The sequence below is a fragment of the Dryobates pubescens genome, chromosome 13 (genome assembly GCF_014839835.1).
Source record: "Dryobates pubescens isolate bDryPub1 chromosome 13, bDryPub1.pri, whole genome shotgun sequence".
Classification (NCBI taxonomy): domain Eukaryota; kingdom Metazoa; phylum Chordata; class Aves; order Piciformes; family Picidae; genus Dryobates; species Dryobates pubescens.
In genome coordinates, this window is record NC_071624.1 from 22,041,207 (window position 1) to 22,066,852 (window position 25,646).

At 53.9% G+C, this 25,646-nt stretch overlaps 1 protein-coding gene across 2 annotated transcripts in view; it reads right to left on the minus strand.

Moving 5' to 3' along the window:
* The window catches only part of AP2B1 (adaptor related protein complex 2 subunit beta 1), a 95,417-nt gene extending 69,805 nt beyond the window's left edge, over positions 1-25,612 (minus strand). For both annotated transcript variants that reach the window (XM_054166241.1, XM_054166240.1), the window contains exons 1-6: positions 25,537-25,612; positions 20,856-20,913; positions 17,725-17,830; positions 15,798-15,933; positions 13,143-13,388; positions 1,162-1,352 (exon numbers count right to left, since the gene is read on the minus strand). In XM_054166241.1, the coding sequence (XP_054022216.1) occupies positions 1,162-1,352; positions 13,143-13,388; positions 15,798-15,933; positions 17,725-17,830; positions 20,856-20,892 (716 nt within the window). In that variant the 5' untranslated portion in view covers positions 20,893-20,913; positions 25,537-25,612. The remainder of the gene's footprint in view (positions 1-1,161; positions 1,353-13,142; positions 13,389-15,797; positions 15,934-17,724; positions 17,831-20,855; positions 20,914-25,536) is intronic.
* Between the last annotated feature and the right edge of the window lie 34 nt (positions 25,613-25,646).

Consider the following 25,646-nt stretch of genomic DNA (forward strand, 5'->3'; position numbering starts at 1 on the left):
CATCACAGTATCACCAAGGTTGGAAGAGACCTCAAAGATCATCGAGTCCAAGCTGTCACCACAGACCTCACGACTAAACCATGGCACCAAATCTGACATCCAATCCCCTCCTGAACACCTCCAGGGATGGGGACTCCACCACCTCCCTGGGCAGCACATCCCAAGGGCCAACAGCTCTCTCCGTGAAGAACTTTCTGCTCACCTCCAGCCTAAACCTCCCCTGGCACAGCTTGAGACTGTGTCCTCTTGTTCTGGGGCTGGCTGCCTGGGAGAAGAGACCAACCCCCTCCTGGCTACAACCTCCCTTCAGGGAGTTGGAGAGAGCAAGAAGGTCTCCCCTGAGCCTCCTCTTCTGCAGGCTAAGCAACCCCAGCTCCCTCAGCCTCTCCTCCCAGGGCTGTGCTCCAGACCCCTCCCCAGCTTTGTTGCCCTTCTCTGGACACCTTCCAGCATCTCAACATCTTTCCTAACCTGAGGAGCCCAGAACTGGACACAGGACTCAAGCTGTGGCCTAAGCAGTGCTGAGCATGGGGTACAATGACTTCCCTGCTCCTGCTGGCCACACTGTTCCTGATGTAGGGCAGGATGCCCTTGGCCTTCTCGGCCACCTGGGCACACTGCTGGCTCATGTTCAGGCAGCTGTCAATCAGCACCCCCAGGTCCCTCTCTGTTTGGCTGCTCTCAGCCACTCTGACTCCAGCCTGTAGCACTGCATGGGGTGGCTGTGACCAAAGTGCAGCACCCAGCACTTGGACTTGTTGAATGCCATCATATTGGACTCTGATCAATATGATAGCCTCCTTCAGGTACTTGAAGATCTCCCTGGAGCCTTCCCCTCTGCAGGCTGAACATCCCTAACTCTCCCTCCCTGTCCCCACAGGGGAAGTTCTCCAGCCCTCTGATATTCTTCATGGTTTCCTCTGGACCCTCTTCTTCTTGTGCTGGGGGCACCAGAACTGAACACAGTCCTCCATGCAGGGTCACACCAGAGCAGAGAGGCAGAATAAACTCCCTTGTCCTGCTGCTCCTCACAGTTCTGATGCAGCCCAGGACATGGCTGCCTTCTGGGCTGCCAGTGCCATGACACTGCCAGAAGCCTGCAAGCGGCCTGCTAGTGAACAACCCCAGACCAGCCCACAGAGGGAGCAGGAAGCACCATACCTCTGAGCTTCACGATCATCCTTGGGGTTGTAGTTGGACAGACAGTCGAGGATGAAGATCTGGCCCCACTCTGTGCACTCATTTAGGGCTGTCAGCAGCTTGTTGATGTTCTGAGGGTTCAAATCCAGCAGGTTGCTGTTGGGATGCGACTCGCTGATTTCCGACAGGGCAGCCACGGCGTTGGCAACCACCTGGGGCAGGAGACAAGCACATCATAGACTCAGTGGTTAGGGTTGGAAAGGACCTCAAGGATCAGCCAGTTCCAACCCCCCCTGCCATGGCCAGGGACACCTCACACTACAGCAGGTTGCTCACAGCCACATCCAGGTATCAGCAGGCTGCCCTAAGGTCCTTCCCAGAGTCCTCTCCAGGCTGAACACCCCCAGCTCCCTCAGCCTGTCCTCACAGCAGAGGTGTTCCAGCTCTTGGATCATCTTTGTGGCCCTCCTCTGGACTTGCTCCAGCAGCTCTGTGTCCTTATGCTGGGGACAAACCTGAGAATGTCCATAACAGCAGAGTCAAACTGACTGGAAAATAGTCTCTCTCTCTCTGGTTCCAAGCAGCAGCCTTTGAACCCTGAGTTACTGTGAAGTAAAGCAATGAGCAGGAACATGCACTCATTTTGTTCATCTCCCAAGGTTGGTACTGAGGGCTTAGGGCTGCAGAGAGAGGTGACTTTAATAATTTTCTGCTAACAGATGCCATGAAGATGCTCAGAATAGCAGGGCTGCCAAATGCAGAAAACCTGCAGGCGAGACCAAAGCCTTTCGTGTTTCAAACCACCTGGAAAAGGGATTTCAGGCCGAGCTTGCCACACAGAACTGCCACTCCCTGACAGGAGGCACTTCCAGGGGCATCTCACAGCATGGATCACAGTATCACTAAGGTTGGAAGAGACCTCAAAGATCATAGAGTCCAACCTGTCACCACAGACCTCACGACTAGACCATGGCACCAAGTGCCACATCCAATCCCCTCTTGAACAGCTCCAGGGATGGGGACTCCACCACCTCCCTGGGCAGCACATCCCAATGGCTAATGACTCTGGGGTTGTTGTGGCCAAAGTGCAGCCCCTGGCACTTGGACTTGTTGAATGCCATCCTGTTGGCCTCTGCCCATCTGTCCAGCCTGGCAAGGTCCCTCTGCAGAGCCTTTCTACCCTGTAACTGACCAACATCTGCTCCCAGCTTGGTGTCATCTGCAAATTTCCTGCTGATTATGCCCAGCCCACCTCACCCCACACCCCTGCTGCAGGGAAGATGGATGCTCTGTCTTCTGGGGGATTAAGGCAAAGAAACATCTCTAAGGCTGGCTGATTCTGGGGCTGACTACAGAGGCTTCAGATGCAGCACTGCAAACAGGAAGAGCCTGACCAGAAGCTTCTCTGCATTGTTCCCATCAGTGCCTGTCATTAACCAGGCACATTCCAAAGTCAGGGCAGGCGCAGCCGGGCTGATTGCTTTGCATTTCACACCTAGAGGTCAGGGAGAGGATTTGGAGCCAAGATGTTATGAATCTCATTAGCTGAATGAGCCTTCTGTCACCCAAATCATTAGCAATCAGCACTGCTCTTATCTTGTGCTGTTTGAATCAGGAACTTATTAAGAGATGCTGCTTATTGTTCCCAGGATTTAATTCATGTGATTCCGGGAGGGTTCATGTGGCACAGCACGGAACCACAGCCAAAGCTGCTCCCATTCCATCACAGTTTGGAAGCTTACAAGTGAAGGTGAAGAGAAAAGGAACTGGGAAGTTTAAATTCACAGAATTCATGGAATGGATTGGGCTGGAAGGGACCTTGAATATCATCCACTTCCAACCCCCCTGCCATGGGCAGGGACACCTCCCACCAGCCCAGGTTGCTTAAGGTCTCATTCAGCCTGGCCTTGAACACCTCCAGGGAGGGCACATCAAACAGCCTCCCTGGACAACCTGTTCCAGAATCTCCCCACCCTCACTCTCAAAGAGTTTCTTCCTCATCTCCAGTCTCAGTCTCCCCTCTCCCAGCTCAAAGCCATTGTTCCTCATCCTGTCACTCCCAGTCCTTGTCAAAATTCCCTCCCCAGCTCTCCTGGAGCCCTTCAGGTACTGGGAAGATTGGTACAAGATCTCCCTGGAGCCTTCTCTTCTCCAGGCTGAACAAAACACCTAAAAATGAAATGAGGTTCACATGGAACCTCCTCTGCTCCAGCTTGCATTGCCCCTTCCACCACTGGACATCCCTGAGCAGAGCCTGGCTCCAGCCCTGCACATCTTTATCCCCAGCAATGAGGGCAGCCCTCAGGCTCCTCTGCTCCAAGCCCCAGCTCCCTCAGCCTGGCCTCACAGGGAGATGTTCCACTGCCTGCAGCAGCTCTGTGCCTCTGGGCTGGACTCTTTCAAGCAGCTCCCTGAGGTCCTACTTGAACTGAGAGGCCCAGAACTGACACAATATTCCAGATGTGGCCTCAGCAGAGGGACAGGGTAGAGGAGAACCTCATTTCTGTGAGAAAACCAACCAGGAGTTGTCTAACTAATTTCACAGCTTGGAAGATGACAACTAAGGTGCCAGGAACCCAACACCCAGGGCAGTCTGTAGTTGTCAAAAATGATGAAAACCATCCCAGGTCAAGCCAGCAGCCAAAGATCAGTGAGCCCAAACAATTAAAGCTCAAACTCCTCAGTGGATTCCATGGCAAAAGGCCTCACCTGACTCACCATGAACACTGCCCTTAAGCTAAGAGCTTCCAACTAACAAGAATCAGCCTCAGAAAACCCCACAAACCACCCAGAAAGTTGAGCTGCAGAGAGAGCAGACTGAAGATTTAATAATGATCATGATAATCACTGGCCCCTGGTTGGCTGCTGTCCATCACTTCCACACATCCCTGACTGCATCTCAGGGGCAGTCCCAGCACAGCTCATTAGAGCAGAGCTGAGTTCTGAATGGCAACAAACCTGCTTTTTCCTATTATTTTGGCCTGGAATTTGCAACTAATTCAGCTCCTTGCAGAAGTGTCACAGGGCTGAGGAGAGGGAAGTCTCCCAGGCACTTCAGCCTACATTACACATTTAATAAGAGCCCAGCGTTTCTCAACCCACCTCCAGACAAACCTCCTCTGCAGCCAGAGGGAGCAGCCCTGACCTGCAGAGAGCTGCAGAGGTAAGAGCACTGATCTCCAGCTAACTCCTCCTGGCAGCTCAAACCTCCAGCTCAGAGCAAATGGTACAGAAGACATTAACAAGGAGGGAAGGGGGTGGTTGAAAAGCTGAGTGTCTGCCTCCCAGCCCACACAGAAGAGCTTTGCAGGGGGTGGGGGACAGGGGGGGAAGCTAGGCAGATCTAGAACACCAAGCAGTCAAAGCAATCAGATTATTTTGCTGGCAACCCAGGCTAATTGGAAATTAAACCAAGTGTGTAATGGAGTTAATGAAATGCAATGTTCTGCTGCTTAAAACACCAACCTCTGGCTCACCATCCCACTAAAATGAGGAGAGAATGAGGGGAAAGAGGAGGAAAAGCTAAGGAGCTGTGGGAAGATGGTGAGGAAAGGCAGCATTCCCTGCCTGGCTGGAGGGAGCTGCCCTCAGGAGAGCAGGCACCACGTGGGGGGTTGGGGAACAGAGAGGTGCTGGCATTTCTCAAGAGCACTCTGAGCTCACATGGGGCTGACTCCCAGATGGGGTACCAGGGGCATCTGCATGGGTGGGTGTTTTGGGGGCCACAGATGATGCTGGGTGCCTGCAAGGTCCCTAACCAGCACTAACACAGACAGGCTCCCTCTCCAGAGCACAGGACCCCCACACTGCTGTTCATATTAGAAGTGCATCTTCCATCTACAAGCCCCCTTCACCCTGCTTCCCTAGAAACAGGGGAGACTGAGACTGCACAGTAGGAAGACATTCTTTAGAGTGAGGCTGAGGAGACACTGGCACAGGTTGCCCAGGGAGGCTGTGGATGTTCCCTCCCTGGAGGTGTTCAAGGCCAGGTTGGATGAGGCCTTGAGCAGCCTGGGCTGGTGGGAGGTGTCCCTGCCCATGGCAGGGGTTTTGTGAAGCCTCCTTCTCTGAAGAGCTTCCACAGCTCTCTGGCCAAGCTGCTGTGGGTGCCCTGCTTGAGCAGTGGGGTTTGGACTGGATGATCTCCAGAGGTCCCTTCCAACCCTCACCATGCTGGGATTCCAGAAAGCACCATGGGCTGATCCCAGCCTGGACCAGGCACCTAACACACACCAGGGAGGTTTCTTTGGGTGCTTTTTCCCAAGGCCCTTTGGTTTTCCCTGCAGAGATTCTCACTGGCACCATCCAGTGGCAAACGAAGCTGTCCCTGACCCAAGCATTTCGACCGGAGAAAGGCAGCAGCCAAGCACCAGCCAAACCTTTCAGCAGCACTATAAGGGAGGCTGCAGTCACAAAACATCAGCACAAATGGTCTTTGTTGATGGCTTGAGGGGTCTGAAATTAAGGTGGGATCAAGATGCCCCAGCACCCTGATGGGCACACAGGTCCTGGAACCATCAGCTCGGCAAGGGCAACGCTCTGGCAATTAGACACAGAGCAGCAGCAGTAAGTGGAAGCAGACAGGTCTCTGATGGATGGACTTAACAACTAAGCTTTGTAAATGAGGGGCCTGGGAGGAGAGACCCTGCAGAGCCATGGAAGACCACTGAGTACCACCCAAGCTTGTTGCAGCTCTCTGCAGTGCAGGGAACAGTGTGGCTTCTAAGGAGAGCGCTCAGGACCAGCATCCCTCACCCACAGCTCACCCACACCAGCCACAACCAAAACCAGGGCCCACATGCAGGCCTCACATCCCCTCAGACCTGCTTAGGATGACAATCTGGAGAAAAAGTACTCAGTAGGTTTGGCTCCAGCTTTCCTCTGGAGAAGCAGCTGCAGGAGCTCTGCCAGAAGCCAAAACTGGCTTTCCACAGGCAGAGCAAGCAGGGTCCAAGTGGCCACCCAGAGCCGTGCCAGCCATCACAGCCAGCAGCTCTCCCTTCTGCCCCAGCTCACACCTGCTGCAGCACAGACACAAGCTGGCAACCTCCCACACTGCCTCTTTCAGGCACATTACCACTGCCACTTTGCTTTCTTCTCAGTCTTTTTGCCCAGGGAGGCTGGGGATGTCCCCTGCCTGGAGGCATTCAAGGCCAGGCTGGCTGAGGCCTTGAGCAACCTGGGCTGGTGGGAGGTGTCCCTGCCCATGGCAGGGGGCTGGAACTGAATGATATTTCAGGTGCCCTCCAACCCAAACCCATTCCATGATTCCTCAGGCTCCTCTACAACCTCTACTTATTCCAGTTCCAGCTTGCCTCTGCTAGCTGCCTGCTTGCTTTGCCAAGGGCTGCTCTCCCCTCCTGGGGAGGAACATCCAGCCCCAAAGTGAAGCCACCACTCCTCAGCAGCCCCTAAGCATGGTCTCATCCATGGTATCCCATCCAGCAGGTAGTAAGTTACACCTACTGATGCTTACAAATGCCATCAGGTGTCTCTCCCAGGAGGAAATGTTTATCTCTGCCTGCAGCACAGACTAAAATAACCCAAGCCACACAAACACAGATCTGCTTGAGCCCTCCTGCTGCAACACCCAGGCTGAAAAGGGACATTTTTTTGGCCAGTGGGGCAGCCAGGGTACCTTAGAGGCAGCCTCAGGCTGGTGACATGCTGCAGAGCCACAGTCCACAGCTCCTAGCAACATTCAGCTCCATCCTAGGAGGTGAAGTTTCAAGCCCTTACAACGTTCAGAGTAGGAATCATTAATTCATCCCACAGTGGTGGCTCACTCCTTGCACTTGGTAAAGCATCAGCTGCAGAAGGGAAAACACAGCTGTGGGAAGCCCAAGTTTCCCCATGAGGAACATGTGCCCACAAAGAAGGTGGAGTTCCACTCCCTGCAGCATCTGAGGAGTCCCTTGTCCTCCCACAAAGGTTTTCTCCCACAAAGTTCTTGTGGAACTCAGAGGACCACCCCCAGTTTCTCAGCCAGGGGCTCATTTCTCTTTACTACACAGAGAGGGAGATTAAATCCCTGTAAAGCACACAATGGAGGACACCAAATGCTGCTTCTGTTCCTAACCAGGCTTATTCCCCAAGCCATGGTCACAGAAAGCCACACTGCTTGCCAGCTACCAGGGAAAAGAACGAATGGAAAACCTCCTTCCTCCACAAGGTCACCCAGGAAGCCCAAAGATAATTCCAAGCTCTGGCTGGCAAAGCAGGAATCTGCCTGGCTGGCAGTCACAGCAGGGTGGTGAATGGTGCCACAGCCAGCTGGCAGCCAGGCACCAGTGGTGTCCCCCAGGGATCAGTGCTGGGCCCCAGCCTCTTTAACATCTTCATTGATGATCTGGAGGAGGGCATTGAGTCAGTCAGCAGGAAATTTGCAGATGACAGCAAGCTGGGAGCAGAGGTTGGTCAGTTAGAGGGCAGAAGGGCTCTGCAGAGGGACCTCGACCCACTGGACAGATGGGCAGAGGCCAACAGGATGGCATTCAACAAGTCCAAGTGCCAGGGCCTGCACTTTGGCCACAGCAACCCCAGGCAGTGCTACAGGCTGGGGTCAGAGTGGCTGAGAGCTGCCAAACAGAGAGGGACCTGGGGGTGCTGGGTGACAGCAGCTGAACATGAGCCAGCAGTGTGCCCAGGTGGCCAAGAAGGCCAAGGGCATCCTGGCCTGCATTAGGAAGAGTGTGGCCAGCAGGAGCAGGGAAGTCATTGTGCCCCTGTACTCTGCATTGGTTAGGCCACACCTTGAGTCCTGTGTCCAGTTCTGGGCTCCTCAGTTTCAGAAGGACATTGAGATGCTGGAAGGTGTCCAGAGAAGGGCAACAAGGCTGGGGAGAGGTCTGGAGCACAGCCCTGTGAGGAGAGGCTGAGGGAGCTGGGGTTGCTTAGCCTGCAGAAGAGGAGGCTCAGGGGAGACCTCATTGCTCTCTACAACTACCTGAAAGGTGGTTGTAGCCAGGTGGGGGTTGGTCTCTTCTCCCAGGCACCCAGCACCAGAACAAGAGGACACAGTCTCAAGCTGTGCCAAGGGAGGCTTAGACTCAAGGTGAGGTGAAAGTTCTTCACCAAGAGAGTTGTTGGCCATTGGGATGTGCTGCCCAGGGAGGTGGTGGAGTCCCCATCCCTGGAGCTGTTCAGGAGGGGATTGGCTGTGGCACTTGGTGCCATGCTCCAGTCATGGGGTCTGTGGAGACAGGTTGGACTCGATCCTTGAGGGCTCTTCCAACCTTAGTGATACTGTGATAGGGGAGACAAGAGAGCACTGGGAGGAATAGCAACAGTTTCTTAGTCTGGTCTGGGAACCAGAGAAACTCAGCACTGCTCATGGGAATGCTGACTGGAGCAAGTGGACCTCCCCAGCTCCAGCTGGCAGATCTTAACAGGTTCCCTTAGGGTGCAAGAGAGCTGAACTCCACTCCACACTCTGTGTAGTTCCTGATCAGCTCCTGTGTGATCTCAGTTCTCTCCCTGTTGGCTCAGAACAGTTTCCCCCAGCTACCTGCCACGTGTAGATGGTGTCACACCTGGCAGATAATTGGACAGCACAGCAGTGCTGCCTACACAGCCCACAGAAAACCAGGAGCAGAACAGCCACACCTCTGAGAGCTGTGATCCATCACCACCTTGGAGGTGTTCAAGCAAGGGCAATAAGTTCCACCTACTGATGCTATCAGGTGTCAAGGGTTCAAGAAAGTGGCCATAGAATCAATAAGGTTGGAAAAGACCTCAGAGATCACCAAGTCCAATTTATCACCCAGCACCTCCTGACAGCTAAACCATGGCACCAAGTGCCACATCCAATCCCCTCTTGAACACCTCCAGGTATGGTGACTCCACCACCTCCCTGGGCAGCACATCCCAATGGCCAATGACACCTTCTGTGAAGAACTTTCTCCTCACCTCCAGCCTAAACCTCCCCTGGTGCAGCTTGAGACTGTGTCCTCTTGTTCTGGTGCTGGTTGCCACGGCACTTGGAGACATGGTTTAATGACCATGGTGGTGCTGGGTCACTGGTTGGCCTCAATTATCTTAGAAGGCTTTTGCCACCCAAAAAAGTTCTGTGATTCTGTGAGCACAGTGACACAGCAGAACAACAAGAAGAAGAAGAAATGCTGCAAGAAGGAACTAAAAACCCCACAGCACCTGGAAAAGAACTGGGAGAAGGTGGCATCAACCTAACTTAAGCCATGTGGACACCAGGCACATTGGCAAGAAAACTATTCTGTGGCTTAAAAGTTACCCTAGAAGGTCAGAGGTGGAAAATGTTTGGAGAGAAAGGTTGTCCCACACAAATATTAGAAGACCAGGAAGGCTTAGGCTGGATTTCCTCTGAAGGTCTCCTGCTAATATTTACATTCCTGAAGAAAGCCAAGTGCAGTGGTAAGAGCCAGGAGGGAACCACAGCCAGGAGGGAACCAGTTACAAAACAGTCTCAGGCTCAGCATCTGCTTCCATCTGCTGCCATCTCCTGGCCCTGCTCTCCATTGCCAGGGCTCAAAACTTGCCGTGCTCCAGCGATGAGCAGTCCCTAGGTCTGGCTCACAAGGGTCAGAACAAGACAGTAGCAAGAAAAAGGAGGGGAAAAGAAGTTTGTTCAAGACTTCAGAGAGCCTCTGGTCATCAGATCCACCTCTGTCACCCCACTAGCAGCTACTGCTGCTGTTGCTGGGTATGACCAGTGCTCTGCCAGCCTGTGCACATGCAGGAGCACACAGATGTCCTGGGAAGTCACTCTGAGACCAGTACTGTATCACAACATGAGCCCTGAGGAGCACACTGACAGCCAATGTATCCATCCAGACCTGGGCTCTGCTGAGCTTCATGTGAGGAACTGCAGGGTGAAAAAGGAGAAAGGTTTGGCTTAAGACAGCTCTGGGAAGAAATGAGGGTTCCCTCTATGGAGGGAGATGCTTTGGCAGGATCCCAAGTGACCAAGGGCAGCCAGAAGCACTTCAGGCCCATCTGCAAAAGAAGATTAAGGCCTCCACCCACAACAGAACTTCTGCAGAGTGGCTGAACCCTGCCCTCATGCATGTTACTGACCCATGGTCTGTACCAGCTACAGGACTTCAGATAACTCAGATGAAATGCAGCAAGCCACCAACATCTGGTGGCCTGCCATAGACATCCACATCAACAGATGTGCAGGTAGAAGTCTGAATTAATTCACCCTGGAGAGCTGCAGAGCTACCACAGAGATGTTCCAGGAAAAGCTAGGGAGGGAGAACATCTTCATCTGGGTGGGGGGATTGGCTATGTAACCCTGGAACTGAGGGCTAGGAAAGGAAAAGGCCACCATAAATGGGAGGTTTTGCTCACCTTTACCTGTCATCTGCAAGCATAAGATCACCAGACTAGAAGAGACTCACAGATTTCCCCAGGGAGGCTGCGGATGTCCCCTCCCTGCAGGTGTTCAGGGCTAGGCTGGATGAGGCCTTGAGCAATGTGGGCTGGTAGAAGGTGTCCCTGCCCATGGCATGGGGCTGGAAGTGGATGATCTTTAGGGTCCCTTCCAACCCAAACCAGTCTATGATTCTACCAGACTGGGGTGTCAGCCCTTTAACCAGGCAGCTCCTCTGGGAGGGTGTCACCCTACACCTGCTCAAAAGATCACTGCCTTGGAAGGAAGGCCAGATCCTGACAACACAAAGCCCAGATAAAGGGTGGGGGAAGGACTTTGCCTGTGCACCTACAGCACCTCAAAGGGCCTTGAACATCCCTGAGCATGACCTTGAACATCCCCAGGGCCTGTTTGCACAATTCCATGATGATAAACTATTAGCCCAAGAACATGGCTTAAAAACCAAACCCAAACTATTTCTCACAAGGCCACCTCCAGCTCAGTCAGCCAGGAGGGAGGTTTGAGCCAACAGAAACATGAACCCTGCACAGTTACAAGACAATCAGCAAGCCACAGATGGAGCTGCTCCTCTACCCAGCACCCAGCTTGGAATGCTTGGTGTTTGCTCTTGTGCTAGAGGCAGCCAGTTACAAAACAATAATCACAGAAACATTTGGTTGGAAGAGACCTCAACGCTCATCCAGTCCAACCCTCAAGCCAGCACTAAAGGGTCAACACTAAACCATGTCCCTAAGAGTCAGGTTCACAGCTGCTGGAACAGCCCCAGGGATGGTGACTCCAGCACTGCCCTGGGCAGCCTCTTCCAATGTCTGAGAACACTCTCAGTGCAGAAATATTTCCTAACACCCAGCCTGAACCTCCCCTGGTGCAGCTTGGAACCATTTCCTCTGGTCCAGTTGCTTGCCACCAAGGAGCAGAGGCTGCCCCCTCTTTACTCCAACCTCCTTCAGGGAGCTGTGGAGAGCAAGTGAGGACTCTCCTCAGCCTCCACTTCTCCAAACTAAACACCCCCAGCTCCCTCAGATGCTCCTCATAGGCCACAATCAAACCCTTCTTGAGGATTATTTTTCAGCAGGAGTTGGCTTTGTTCCTGCTCAAAGTCCTCATTTCTCAACAGAGGAAACAAGTCTGGACTGCCTGTGACACAAAATTCTGCTTCATTAAGTGTCTCCTGTTGCCTGTTTCCACAAGTCAAAGAGAGGCATTAATAATGGGGATGAGTTCAGCTGACAGGCTGCAGTGCCTGGGATGCTCCAACTGCAGAGGAACAGGGACAGATCCACCTGTACCATCTTTCTCTTGAGAGCTGAGCCCCATACATACATGTTACCTAACAAGAGCACCCAAGCAGGGCTGGGCTCCTGGAGGATGACCTTCACAAATACCAACTTGTAACTTGTCTGGCAAACAGCTCCTGGCCATCAAGAACCCTCACTGGAGTTTCATGTGGAGAAGGCAGCAATAAGCTGGATGGGTTGATGAAGATGGACCTGAATTGGAGGTGGATAGCTCCTGTACTTTTGAGGGAATCACTGTGCCCTGTCCATGTGGAACTATGGCTTCATGCAGGCTCACATCAGATCTGTGCTCTGAAAGAGCCCCCTCCTGAAACTCCTGAGCTCAACTCAGCTGCAGAAGCTTTCTCCCCTGCCAGGAGGCACAATGACACTGGAATGCTCGCTGGATCCCAGCAGACCCCAGGGACAGGATTATGCCATGGGGCACTGCAGTCCACTGGCCACCACCTTTTAGTTACAAGGTAATAGTGGCATGGAAATGGACCCTTCAAACACTGACTTAGGAGGTCATTTACTCCCACAAAATCCTTAGTCCTGATCTCCACCTCTGCTCTGCTGACTCCTTTGACTTGATTAAAAGCAGAGGCATTGATTTTCTCCACTCATTACAGGCCAGTGGATGTGTCTGCAACCTCTTACTCCAACAGCAGCCAAAGCCTACAGGAGAGCAATGGCTACAAGCTGTCACCAAGGCAGCAGCATCACCTACTGCTTGCTCTTCTGACTCATCTGACCTGCAAGCTAAACTTTGGCTGCAGCAATCAAGACAGAGAAGCCCAAACAGATCTGAGGAGGTATTTCCTGGTGAAGAGCCTGGAGAACAGGTCTGGTGAGGAGCACCTGAGGGAACTATCTGGAGAAGAGGACGTGGAGGGAGACCTCATTGCTCCCTGCAGCTCCCTGAAAGGAGGCTGCAGTGAGGTGGGGGTTGGGCTCTTCTCCCTAGTATCAGGTGACAGAACAAGAGGAAAAGGCCTGAAATTGTGCCAGGGAAGGGCTAGGGTGGAGATCAGGTTAAGTTTCTTTGCTGCAGGAGTGGCCAGGGATTGGCACAGGCTGCCCAGGGAGGAGGTGGTGGAGTCCCCATGGCTGGAGGTGCTCATGAAACCTGTGGCCGTGGCACGTGGGGCCACGGCGGTGCTGGGTCGATGGTTGGACTGGGTGATCTTAGAGGCCTTTTCCAGCCCAAACAACTCCCTGATTCCTTTCTGAGGCAGCAACTCTCTGCCCACCTCAACTCCTCGGGGAGCAGCAGCCGCGAGCCAAAAGGCTCCGGGCCGGCGGCTGCCGCCCGCCACGGGGCCGAGCCCGGGAGACAAAGAGAGAGGCTTTACCATGGGGTTGGAGTCCGCAATCAGGTCACGCAGAGAGTCCAGGAAGCCCTGGTCCTCCACCATCTGGGCGTTGATGTCGTGCAGCTTGGCCACGCAGACGGCGGCGGTCTTGCGCACGTAGGGGTCCTCGTCCTTCAGGCACTTGCGCAGCGGCTCGCACAGGTACTCCGTGATCTTGTCCACGCGGATGCAGCCCATGGTGCGCACGGCCAGCGCCCGGATCAGCGGGTTGGGGTCCTCGCAGTCCTGGAGGAGGGGATTGAGTCAGTCAGCAGCAAATCTGCAGATGACAGCAAGCTGGGAGCAGAGGTTGGTCAGTTAGAGGGCAGAAGGGCTCTGCAGAGGGACCTCGACCCACTGGACTGATGGGCAGAGGCCAACAGGATGGCATTCAACAAGTCCAAGTGCCAGGGGCTGCACTTTGGCCACAACAACCCCAGGCAGTGCTACAGGCTGGGGTCAGAGTGGCTGAGAGCTGCCAAACAGAGAGGGACCTGAAGGTGCTGATGGACAGCTGCCTGAACATGAGCCAGCAGTGTGCCCAGGTGGCCAAGAAGGCCAATGGCATCCTGGCCTGCATCAGGAAGAGTGTGGCCAGTAAGAGCAGGGAGGTTATTGTGCCCCTGTACTCTGCATTGGTTAGGCCACACCTTGAGTCCTGTGTCCCGTTCTGGGCCCCTCAGTTTAGGAAGGACATTGAGACACTTGAAGGTGTCCAGAGAAGGGCAGTGAGGCTGGGGAGAGGCCTTGAGCACAGCCCTGTGAGGGAGGCTGAGGGAGCTGGGGTTGCTTAGCCTGGAGGAGGCTCAGGGGTGACCTCATTGCTCTCTACAACTACCTGAAAGGTGGTTGTAGCCAGGAAGGGGTTGGTCTCTTCTCCCAGGCAACCAGCACCAGAACAAGAGGACACAGTCTCAAGCTGTGCCAGGGGAAGTTTAGGCTCAAGGTGAGGAGAAAGTTCTTCACAGAGAGAGTTGTTAGCCATTGGAATGTACTGCTCAGGGAGATGGTGGAGTCCCCATCCCTGGAGGTATTCAAAAGGGGATTGGATGTGGCACTTGGTGCCATGGTCTAGTCATGAGGTCTGTGGAGACAGGTTGGACTCGATGATCCTCGAGGTCTCTTCCAACCTTGGTGATACTGTGAGACTGGGGACACCACAGGCACCAGGTCAGCCTGTCCCAGCAGCCACGGCCACCTGCCCCGCCAGAACAAAAGATGCTGCAGTAACAACCTCCCCAGGCCAGGGCTGGAAGGGGCAACTTGCTGGCTCTCAGAAACATTCTACAGCATCCCGGGAGGCTTTCACAGATGCACAGATCAATAGGGGTTGGAAGGGACCTCCAAAGGTCATCCAGTCCAACCCCCTTGCCAGAGCAGGGGCACCCAGGGCAGCTCACACAGGAATACAGCCAGAGGGGCTTGGAAAGTCTCCAGAGGAGACTCCACAGCCTCTCTGGGCAGCCTGCTCCAGGCCTCCAGCACCCTCACAGGGACAAAGTTTTCCCTCCTGTTCACCTCCTCTGCTCCAGCTGCCCCCAGTGCCCCTTGTGCTGTCCTTGGCCATCCCTGAGCAGAGCCTGGCTCCAGCCCTGCACATCTTGATCCCCAGCAATGAGGGCAGCCCTCAGGCTCCACTGCTCCAAGCCCCAGCTCCCTCAGCCTGGCCTCACAGGGAGATGTTCCACTGCCTGCAGCAGCTCTGAGGCTCTGTGCTGGACTCTGTCAAGCAGTTCCCTAAGGTTCTTGAACTGAGGGGTCCAGAATTGGACACAATATTCCAGATGTGGCTTCACCAGGGCAGAGTAGAGGGGCAGGAGAACCTCTCTCAACCTACTAACCACAGCCCTTCTGACACACCCCAGGATGCCACTGACCTTCTTGGCCACAGGGCACCTTGCTGGCTCATGAGCATGCTTCTGTCCACCATGACCCCCAGGTCCCTCTTCTCTGCACTGCTCTCCAGCAGGTCAGTCCCCAGCTTATACTGCTCCATGGGGTTGACTTTTCAGGCTATGACAGCTTATACAATTGTGAGCTCACTGTCCCCATCCCTAGAGACATTCAAAATCAGACACAGTGTGGCCCTGGGAGGCCTGATCCAATTGGAGATGTCTCTGCTGACTGCAGGGGGGTTGGACAAGATGACCTTTTAGAGTCCCTTCCAACCCCATGCAATCTGTGAATTTAATACCATTGCAGGAGGAGTCTCAACCTTTTTCTAAGCACCAGGTTTTAACTTTCACAAGGTGGGACTGAAATAACATTTGCCAGGGCAGAGGCAGCTCAACTACAGAGGCTCAAGGCAATGCAGCCACCAGGCTGTTAGTTTGCCAGTGAGCTATCTCTCAGTTTCACCAAACAGAAAGGTTTCCCACACAGAGCACAAGGAGACATCCATGCAGAGGTACTGCAAAGGCTGGAAGGTGAGCACCACATGACCTGGTATCCAACATCTGAAGTTGCTCTTTATAGAGAGGATTAGCCAAAGAGAAGCAGGAGTGATCTCCTCTGCAATAACCATCAGCACCAAGGAAGAGAGAGGACCCAGCCCAGGGACTCCAGTACAAAAGCAGAGATAAAGAGCAGCTCACAAAGGCCAATGGACACTCCCCATGCTGGACCACTTTCTGCTGAGCTGTGGGAGCAAGTTACCTTCACAAAGCTGTTGACAGCCATGATGGCCATGTCTGGCTGACTTTTGGCATAGTTCATCAGGTACAGGTAGACCAGCTTCTTCAACTCCAGGTTGTCAGTCTGCATGCAGTTCACAACATCAGGGAAGAGTGAGCTGGGTAGAAAACAGCAAGCAGGAAGAGAGAGGACAAGCAGTGAGATGGCAGAGCATGAACAGGGGGAGCTGCAGCACCCAGGAAGCCAGGAAAAGTGGAGCTCCACTGCAAGTACCCTGCTTACAATGGCTCCTGTAACACCCATCTCAGCTCTTCCAGGGCTTTAGCACAGGGGGCTTCTGGAATGGGTGAAATTTCCTCAGGGTATTTCTACCTAGGAAGTTCTTCCATGCTAGGCCTGGAGTGCTGGGCTGAGGAGAGCCTCATGAGGTTCAATAAGGCAAGGTGCAAGGTCCTGCACCCAGGTTGAGGCAATTCTCAGTATCAGTCCAGGCTGGGGGATGATGCAGAAAAGGACTCAGGAGATGCTGGTGGGTGAGAAGCTAGACAGGAGCCAGCAATGGGTACTCACAGCCCAGGAGGCCAATGGCATCCTGGGCTGCAACCAAAGCAGTGTGGCCAGAGATGGAGAGAGGGATCCTGTCCCTCTGCTCTGGGGAGACCATCAGCTATGGAACTCCCAACACAACAGAGAGACATAGACCTGCTGGAGTGGGTCCAGAGGAGGCCATGAAGATCTTTAGAGGGCTAGAGAACCTTCCCTATGGGGACAGGCTGAGAGAGTTGGAGCCATTCAGACTGAAGAAGGCTCCAGAGAAACCTTAGAGCAGTATTTCAACATCTGAAGAGGACCTACAGAAAGGCTGGGCAGGGACTGCTTCCCAGTGCCTGTGATGATAGGACAAGGGACAACAATCTGAAACTGGAGCAGGGCAGAGATAGGTTGGACATCAGGAGGAAGTGCTGCACAGTGAGGGTGGTGAGACACCTGGAACAGGCTGCCCAGGGAGGTGGTTGAGGCCCCATCCCTGGAGACATTCAAGACCAGACTTGCTGTGGCCCTGGGCAGCCTGGTTGGAAGTGTCCCTGCTGACTGCAGGGGGAGTGGACAAGAGGACCTCTGAGAAGCTTCAGCACTGCCAGGCTGAGTTTAAGTCAAGTATCAAGCAGCAGTCTGGGGCACTGCAGAAGAACACTGAGGTCACACAAGGATCTCTGCAGCTCTCAGGTATGCTGCAGAGATCTCTAAAGGTGAGGGGCAAGTGCTGCTGGTCAAAAAGACTGCTTTTCCTCCCTTCCAGTTTATGTGTTGCTTCATTCTACAGTGAAGTCATGATGCTAAATTTGCCACCTTGATACCCATTTCCGTGGCAACAGACCACACTGCCTGCAACCCAGGCCTGCTGTGACTGGAGGAGCTGGGAGGGAGAAAGAATCACTTCAGGCACATTTTTCTGGTTGCCTCAAAGGCACAAAGAAACACTGGAGACAGTGTTGCAGGAGGGCAATGCCTGTGTCCTTTAGCCACTACAAGCTGCAGGTTCAATTTGCAACCCCCCCAGTTTAAGATGCAGCTTAAATTGATGCTGCAAGGCTAAGAAAAGCACTGGAAGTGGCCTTTCTAACCCCAAACCCCAGGCTAGCAAGCAGTGAGAAAACAGCACCTGCAGGGACAGGCAAAATGGTTGAATTCAGGATGGGTTTGCAGATAAAAAGGGCTACTGGCACCCAGCTAAACCAGCACCAACAGCAGCTGTTCCTTTTGCTCTCAGTAACAAGAAGGGCCTTGAGAAACTGAAGCACAGCACAGGCAAGGCCACAGCCAGGCTCACTGCCCAGTCACATCCAGATGAGAAACCCAGAGCTGTGCCATGGAGATGTGGACCACTATACCCAGCTGAGTGCCAGGACAACCAAAGCTGCTACAGGTGCAAGCAAAGTGCTTTTACCTCACGTCCTTCCCCACGGTCATGGCTGCAATAACCTTCTTCACAGCTTCTTTCCTCTTCTCTTTCTTTTCATTATTGAGTTCAGCCTTCAGTTCAAAAATCTCTCCTGGCAGAAGACAAAACAGGTTGAGCCTCTTGGGAGAAGAAAAGGGTAAGTCAGGAGAAACTTTGTACTTTCCCAGGGGGCCAAGGAGGCCACCAGCATCCTGGCTTGGATCAGCGATGGTGTGGCCAGCAGCACCAGGGCAGTGCCCTGTACTGGGCACCTTGAATCCTGGGTTCAGCTTTGGGCTCCTCACTCCAAGAAGGACATTGAGGGGCTGGAGTAGGTCCAGAGAAGGGCAATGAAGCTGGGGAAGGGTCTGGAGAACAGGGCTGGGGAGGAGCAGCTGAGGGAGCTGGCGGGGTTCAGCCTGGAGGAGAGGAGGCTGAGGGAGACCTCATTGCTCTCTGCAGCTCCCTGAGAGGAGGTGGGGGCCAGGTGGGGGTTGGGCTCTTCTCTCAAGTGGGAAGTGACAGGACAAGAGGAAACAGCCTCAAGTTTTGCCAGGGGAGGTTTAGGTTAGACATGAGGAACAATTTCTTCTACAACAGGGTTGTCCAGGTCTGGCCCAGGCTGCCCAGGGCAGTGGTGGAGTCCCCATCCCTAGAGGGGTTTCAAAGCTGTGATGATGTGGTGCTTTGGGCCATGGTTCAGTGGTGACCTGGCAGTGCTGGGGTAAGGGTTGGACCCAAAGGTCTTAAAGGCCTCTTCCATCCAAAACCATTCCATGATTCTTTGACTCTGTGCCATTACCATAAAGCTGCAGGCAGTACAAGAAGCTCTCAGACCTTATGGAGTACCAGAGGAAGCTGCAGCACCCAAGAGAACTACTTGGGCTCTACTTTGCTAAGGCAAAAGCAGCTCACAAGAACCCTGCTGCATGTTGCAGCTCTCCCACTTCTAGAGGATTAAATCACATCCCTGCAGCATCTGTTTCTCAGAGGCTACTATTACATAACCAGGACAAAAAGAGATTTGGAGACACCAGATTCATGTCTGCAAGGGAAAACTATGCTAGAAGTTTTGCCCAGACTTTTTAAGCTTCTGCTCATCCTCTCCAGCTGCCTGCAAATGCAGTGAGCAACAGCAGAGTGCAACATCTAGCCCAGTGCAGTGGAGTCCTTCCAAGCTGGAAAGGCAGAGCTGCTAACAAAAGCAGCATGCAACACAGCTTGCCTGGATCCCAAGCAGCCTTTGTCCCAACACTAATCCCCTCCAGACATCACTGCCCAGGAATCAGCTCAGGCTGGATCACAGAAGCAGGGAAGTTGGCAAAATACAGCAGCACATGCAGCTGGCTGCTCATCAGGCCTGTCCCAGAGAGCAAGTGCTGTGAGAAGGGATCCTGGCCAACAGGCAGCTTCCCCCAGGCAGGGCAGCACAGGGAGGAGTCTCCTTCTCTGGGGAGATTCCAAACCCACCTGGGCACTGTGATCCTGGGCAAGCTGCTGGGGGTGACCCTGCTTTTAGCAAGTGGGTTGGACTGAATGACCCCCAGAGGTCCCTTCCAACCCTGACCATGTTGGGATTCCCACTGGGAGCCATAGGCTGAAGACACATCCCAAGTACCAAAAGAGTAACTGGCCACTGGAATGTGCTGCCCAGGGAGGTGGTGGAGTCCCCATCCCTGGAGGTGTTCAAAAAAGGCTTGGAGCCATGGTTTAGTTGTCAGGAGGTGTTAGGTATTAGGTAATAGGTTGGAGGTCTTTTCCAACCTGGTTGATTCTGTGATTCCATGAAAATATCTGTGACAAGACACCTTCTAGCCCCTAACCTTTGATTCCACACCAATGCTGCTTTGGCAGCTGAGCTGCACCAATTACTGCAGAGCCTGACACAAAAGGACCAACATGATAGAAGTGACTGTTCTGAAGAAGGTAGGTAGTGAGCACTCATCACCCTGCGAGAGGGATGCTCACATCATACTGCCCTGGAGAAGAGTTGAGCCACCAGCCAGGTGCTCACTAGAACTCAAGACAGCCCAGGCCAGCCTCCTGTAGCCATCCCAGCAAAGCCTGAACTCACAGAGCTGTTGCTTAGAAGGCTGTGAACTGCTTTTGCTGACTCACAACCTCATCCTGAAGCTTAATGAAACATGAAAATACCAAAGTGCAGGGCTTTTTGTGCCCCCTGACAAACATGCCATTCTGTAAAGGAGAGGTTAAGGTGAACCAGCTTCCAACACCTACTGCAGGAGGATGAGCAACATCAGCCTCAAATTGCAGCAACAGCTTTCTATGCAAACAGGCCAGAAAAGACAACCTGCCTGGGCCAGGTTCAGCAGAGCAAATCCTGCCCTGGAAATGTCCCCAGAATGTACCAGAACAAGAGGACACAGTCTCAGGCTGCACCAGGGGAGGTTTAGGCTGGAGGTTAGGAGGAAGTTCTACAGAGAGAGAGTGATTGCCCATTGGAATGGGCTGCCTGGGGAGGTGGTGGAGTCACCATCACTGGAGGTGTCCAGGAGGAGACTTGATAGGGTGCTTGGTGCCATGGGTTAGTTGATTAGGTGCTGTTGGATGATAGGTTGGACTCGATCATCTTGAAGGCCTCTTCCAACCTGGTTTATTCTATTCTAAAGATCCTCTCCAGCCATCCCATGCTAAGGGCAGCAGTTTGTCCTGAGATGAGGTGAGCACCACCCCCACATAAAGCCAAGGGGAAGTCAAAGGGAGCAGCTGCAGCTCTGGAGGAAACAGCAACAGGAATTCCCATTTTCTTTGCAGCAGCTTGATGTTGAGATTCACACTTGTGGCTTAACTACTGAATGCCTCAGCCAGCATGATCCTGTGCTGCCCCAAGGAACCACAACTTGAACTAGAGCTTTGTCTCTGACCAGGACTCCTCTAAAATCCCAGTGTTGTGCTCTCTGCTCCTCGACAAAGTGCATCACAAAACTGTTACCATGCACCAGCTTTGCCTTTTGCCACCGTGTGGCCTACTTTGGCAGCCTCTCCCTGGATGATTAAGAGGAGAAACAGGGACAGAGCTGAGAGAAAAGCACAAGTTCTTCTGCATGCAGTTAGGAAAGCTGTGTAAAAATAGCCACCCCCCACCTCCAATCCACCAGCACCAGCCCAGCACTAACCTTTCTTGTTGGTGGTGAAGTATTTGGAGTCCGTCATGGTTCCACCTCCTTAAAGCACCTGAGAGGGAGAACAAAACAACAAGGACAAGTGGGCAAAGAGCCCTGGGAGCTGGCAGCCCCCAGCCTGCAGGGCAGGAGCCCAGAGTTGGGAGGGGTGTGCAAGGCAGGGGAAGCAGCAAATGCTTGGCATCCACAGGCACAAGTTTCACAATCTTCATTCTGCACCTGCTGCTGCTGCTTGGCAAAGCCAGGGGTTCAGAGGGCTCGGATGAAGTCACAGCAGCCAGGGAAAGCACAACAGCCCGGGGCTGAGGCAGCAGCAGCGCTCAGCCCAGCTCCTCCTTCACCCCAGGCAGTTTTTAACTCCTTGTGATCAGCAGATCTCTGCAGCTGTCCCCTCCCTGGGGACACAATTGCATGTGCCAGGAAAGTGCTGCACAGTCCCTGTCTCGAGTGGAAGCAAGTGCAGCACGGCTCAGACAAAGGAAGCTGCCATCTCCCCCTAACGACACCTCCCTGTGCTGCACCGCGATGGAACGAACGAACCAACCCCACTTGCAGTCCCCACCCGGAGGCCCTTCCAGTTCTTTCCCTCCTCCTGCTCCCAGAAGGCACCAAGCAGGTTTCTTTAAACAGATAATCCACGGCTTTGCAGCTCTCCCCAGCCTGACTGTGCAGTCTTCCTCCGCAGAGAGCTGACATCCCACCCCTGAGGCACACCCACGGTTATTCCAGTGCTGCATTCTCAGGGACAGGAGCAGAGAGGCCCCAATTCTGGGCCAGAAGAGCCGCGAGAAGGGTTTCAGCAGCACCTGGCCTGGCCCTCAGAAGGAACTGAGAAGACAGGGATTGCCCAAACACGTGTGGAGAGCCATCAGCTTGCTCTTGCAATTGCCAGCTGTGACAAACATGACTCAAACAGCTCTCAAGCACCAGCTGAAGAACAAGGAGTGGGCCCCAAGGTGCTGGTTTGGATCAGCCTGCAGCAGTGCTAAGAAGTGGCGACCCAAAAGTCATGCCAAAAAGGGCTTCCTCCCTCCCTGCTCCCTTTTCTACTTCTTTTTCTGTCCTTCCATGCCCTTAAATCCTACCAGCAAAGCAGCTGTTTCCTGACTGCTGCCTGTCTTGCCTCCAACCCTCGAAGGCCTTGCTGGCTCAGCAGCAGCAGGACAATCTTGGCTTTGAACTCCACAACCCTGCCCAGCAGTGCAAGCAGCTTGCTGGTCCTTCCTCATTTTTAGCCAGCCCTTAACTCCACTGGCATTCTTCTTTTTATTTCCCCTACCCACCTCAGTCAGTCCAACCCAACCTCAGCAGTTAAATTCCCAGCAGCAGGAGCTGAGGGGTAGTGCCATCACTCCTACCACCTTCACCAGCATAGCAATGCAGAGCAGGTGGAACCTTGTCCAACTGCCAAGCAACCAGATGAGAAACCACCTGTGGCTCAGCCCAGCTCCCCACAGCTCCTGCCTGCCCTGTGCCTGTGTGGTTACCATCTCCTCCTACATTAGGCAGCAGTCCTGGGCTTGGGTTGATTTCTCTCCCTTTCTGTTCCTGCCAGGCTTGGAAAGCAAACTATCACAGAACTGTCAGGGTTGGAAGGGAGCTCAAGGCTCAGCCAGTTCCAACCCCCCTGCCATGGGCAGGGACACCTCACACTACAGCAGGTTGCCCACAGCCACATCCAGCCTGGCTGCAAAAACCTCCTGGCAGGAGGCTTCCACCACCTCCCTGGGCAGCCTGTGCCAGGCTCTCACCACCCTCATGGGGAACAACTTCTTCCTGATGTCTAATCTCAATCTCCCCTCCTCCAGCTTGGATTCATTCCCCCCCAGTCCTATCACTACCTATCACCCTAAAAAGTCCCTCACAGCTTTCTTGTAGCCCCTTTCAGATCCTGGAAGGCCACAATCAGAACCTTCTCCTTTCCAAACTGAACAACCCCAACTCTCTCAGCCTGTCCCTACAGCAGAGGAGCTCCAGCCCTCTGCTCCTCCTCGTGGCCCTTCTCTGGAGACTATGCCTGGAGACAGCTCTGAAAGTGCTTTCCTTCTGTGGGAGAGCTTTGCCCTCCTTCCAAAAGGGAGGCTGGGCTGGGAGAGCCACATGAGACACAACCCTACAATCCCTCCAACAGCACAAGCTCAGGAGCACAAAAGCAGCTGCTGGTATGGGTCTTGTTTTACAACTAAAACTGGAGCCCACCCTCAGCTGCAACATGATTTGCTGACACAAGGCCTTTGTATTTCAGCCCCACTCAAAAGATGACTTCAAATGTTATCCTCTACAAGAGTGATCTGGCCCAGGGCCAGGCACTGAACTGCTCTCTGTGTGCATTAGATGTGGATTTGCCAACCTGAGCCAGTCCCAGATTGGTGCCCCTGTGGCCAGCACAGCAGATTATAGAGGAAATCCAGGAGGGGATGGTGGGGGAAGAAAAAAACCCAACCCAAAGCAATCCACCATGAATATCAGCCCAGCTGCATAAAGCTACCAAGAGGAAAAGCCTTTGCTGGATGTCAGAGGTGACCTCTGAGGGCTTTTTCTAACTTCCCATCACATGGAAACCTGGAGAATTACAGAAACACCTTGGCAGTGCCACACACAGCAAACCCTTTGGATGGACAAAAAAAAAAAAACCCAACAAACCACCACACCGCAAAGTGCAGGAAGGAAAAAGCTCTTTTTCTCCTGAGCACACAGATTTTTGCTTGCTGTATGTCAGAGCTTGCTCTGCACGGCGCTCAGAGCCAGCCTGCCAGCAGCATGATTATCTCACCCACCAAGCAAACTCAGATGAAGGCCAAAACAGCCTAGACAGACAAACAGCACATGTTTCAACCCAAGAAAATGCCAGCTTCTTGTATACTGGAGAGAGCCAAGAGGAATTCTGACAACATCACCAACATCCCTGGATGCTTAGGAGGAAATCTACACCCCCTGCCTCCTGGCGTTCCGCATCCAGCATTTGCTAAGGTGGAAACAGGTCAGAAGTGTTCAAGCTGACAGCAAAAGGTTCCTGTTCCAGCCCCAGCAAACAAGAAGAGATGAAACAGAGGTTCTCCAGAAGCTCTACAATGCCTAATGCTATAAGCATTGCCTTGACATTTAAATGTAAGCTGCACCAAAAATAAGATCAAATGAAGAGACTAAGGAGCCTCTCCCCAGCCCCAAAGCACACTGAAACCTGGGTGCTGTGTCTGACCAAGCATGGCTCTGCCCCAGGCATGACTCCAGTGACAGCCTGACCAGCTCCCACCAGAGGTGCAAACAGGAATGTGGGTAGTTTAAGGCCTCAATACTGATCCATGCTCCCCAGCACTGAAACCATCCAGCACTGAACTCCTAAATCTCTAACATGATCCCCAGCTTAAGCTGCCTTACACTCCAGCTGGTGCCACCACCCTTCCTCTGCACCCGTTTCACCTGCAAAGCCTCTTGAGGAGCCACACAATGGCCCAAGTGTGGCTCACAGCCACTGGACCACCAGGAAACTAAAGAGAGCAGCCAAAGGTGGCTGGCAGAGAGGGAGCAGCACCATGGCTTTAGAAGCCCACAGCCCTAACGGCGTGTGCTGGGACAGGCCATTTGCTTCCCTCTTAGGGAGCAAACATCCCTTAGATGGTTCCCATTCCCCTCTCAAACACTCTATGGATTTCATCACCTCCTCACAGCTGCTGTAACATAGCTGTTCACATCACCCTGAGCACATCCCAGCTCTGCCACCAGTCTCTCCAATGCCTCCAGCCACAGCCCACAGCCAGACTTGAGCCCCTCCAGCAACCACTTCCCTCTTACATCCTTTGCCCACCGAGCCTTCCCCCCTCAGCAGCAATCCCCAGACCTCTCCCAGTACCCTCCAGTTGTAGCAGCATCCTCCACCAATGCCAACTTTCTTCCCCAGAATCCCCAGCCCCAGCAGCCCACCTCAGTGCTCCAGCTTCCATCCCTGCCCAGTCCTGCCAGTAGCTTCCTCTGCTCATTCCCATCCCACCTCCCTTCCCAGGCCCACCAAACACAACCTACTCCCCAGCACCCCCATCTCCCAGCCAGGGCCTCCTCCCATGGGCGAGTCCCCATCCCTCACCCTGCCAGTTCACAGGATCAAAGGGTCACAGGATGTCAGGGGTTGGAAGGGACCCAAAGAGATCATCCAGATCCCCTTGCCAGAGCAGGGCCAGGGAATCCAGCACAGGTCACACAGGAACACATCCAGACAGAATCTCCAGAGAAGGAGACTCCACAACCTCTCTGGGGAGCCTGTTCCATTTCCCCTCCCAACTTCTGCACCCAACAGTGCTCCCAGCGACCTCCATCCTCCCCCATCACCTCACAATGACTCTCGGCTCTATCCTACCCGAGCTCCACACCGCTACTCCTCATTCCCTCTGCACCATATCTCAGTATCCCCTCCTGGCATCCACCACGGCCACTCACCCCCTCCCAGTAGCCCCTTCTAATTCCACCCCAAAGCCCCTTCCCAACCTATCCCAGCCTCCTTCCCCAGGCTCTCAGGAGTGCCTTACCAGTACCCCTCACCCCCTCTCGGTTCCTCCCGAGTGCACCTCCCCGCCCTATCCCCATCTCGCCCCTCCCCACCCTATCCCACCCCCTCTCCCAGCTCCTCCACCCCCTCTCCCAGCCCCCCCGCCAGCGCCCCGGCCGCTCCGGCCCCACTCACGGCGCGGGCTGGACACCGCTGTGTGGGCGGCGGCGGAACCGGAAGCGGGAAAGGCGGCGCCCGCAGGGCTCGCGAGAACTAACCTCCCCGCCCAGCGCCGGCCCCACCCC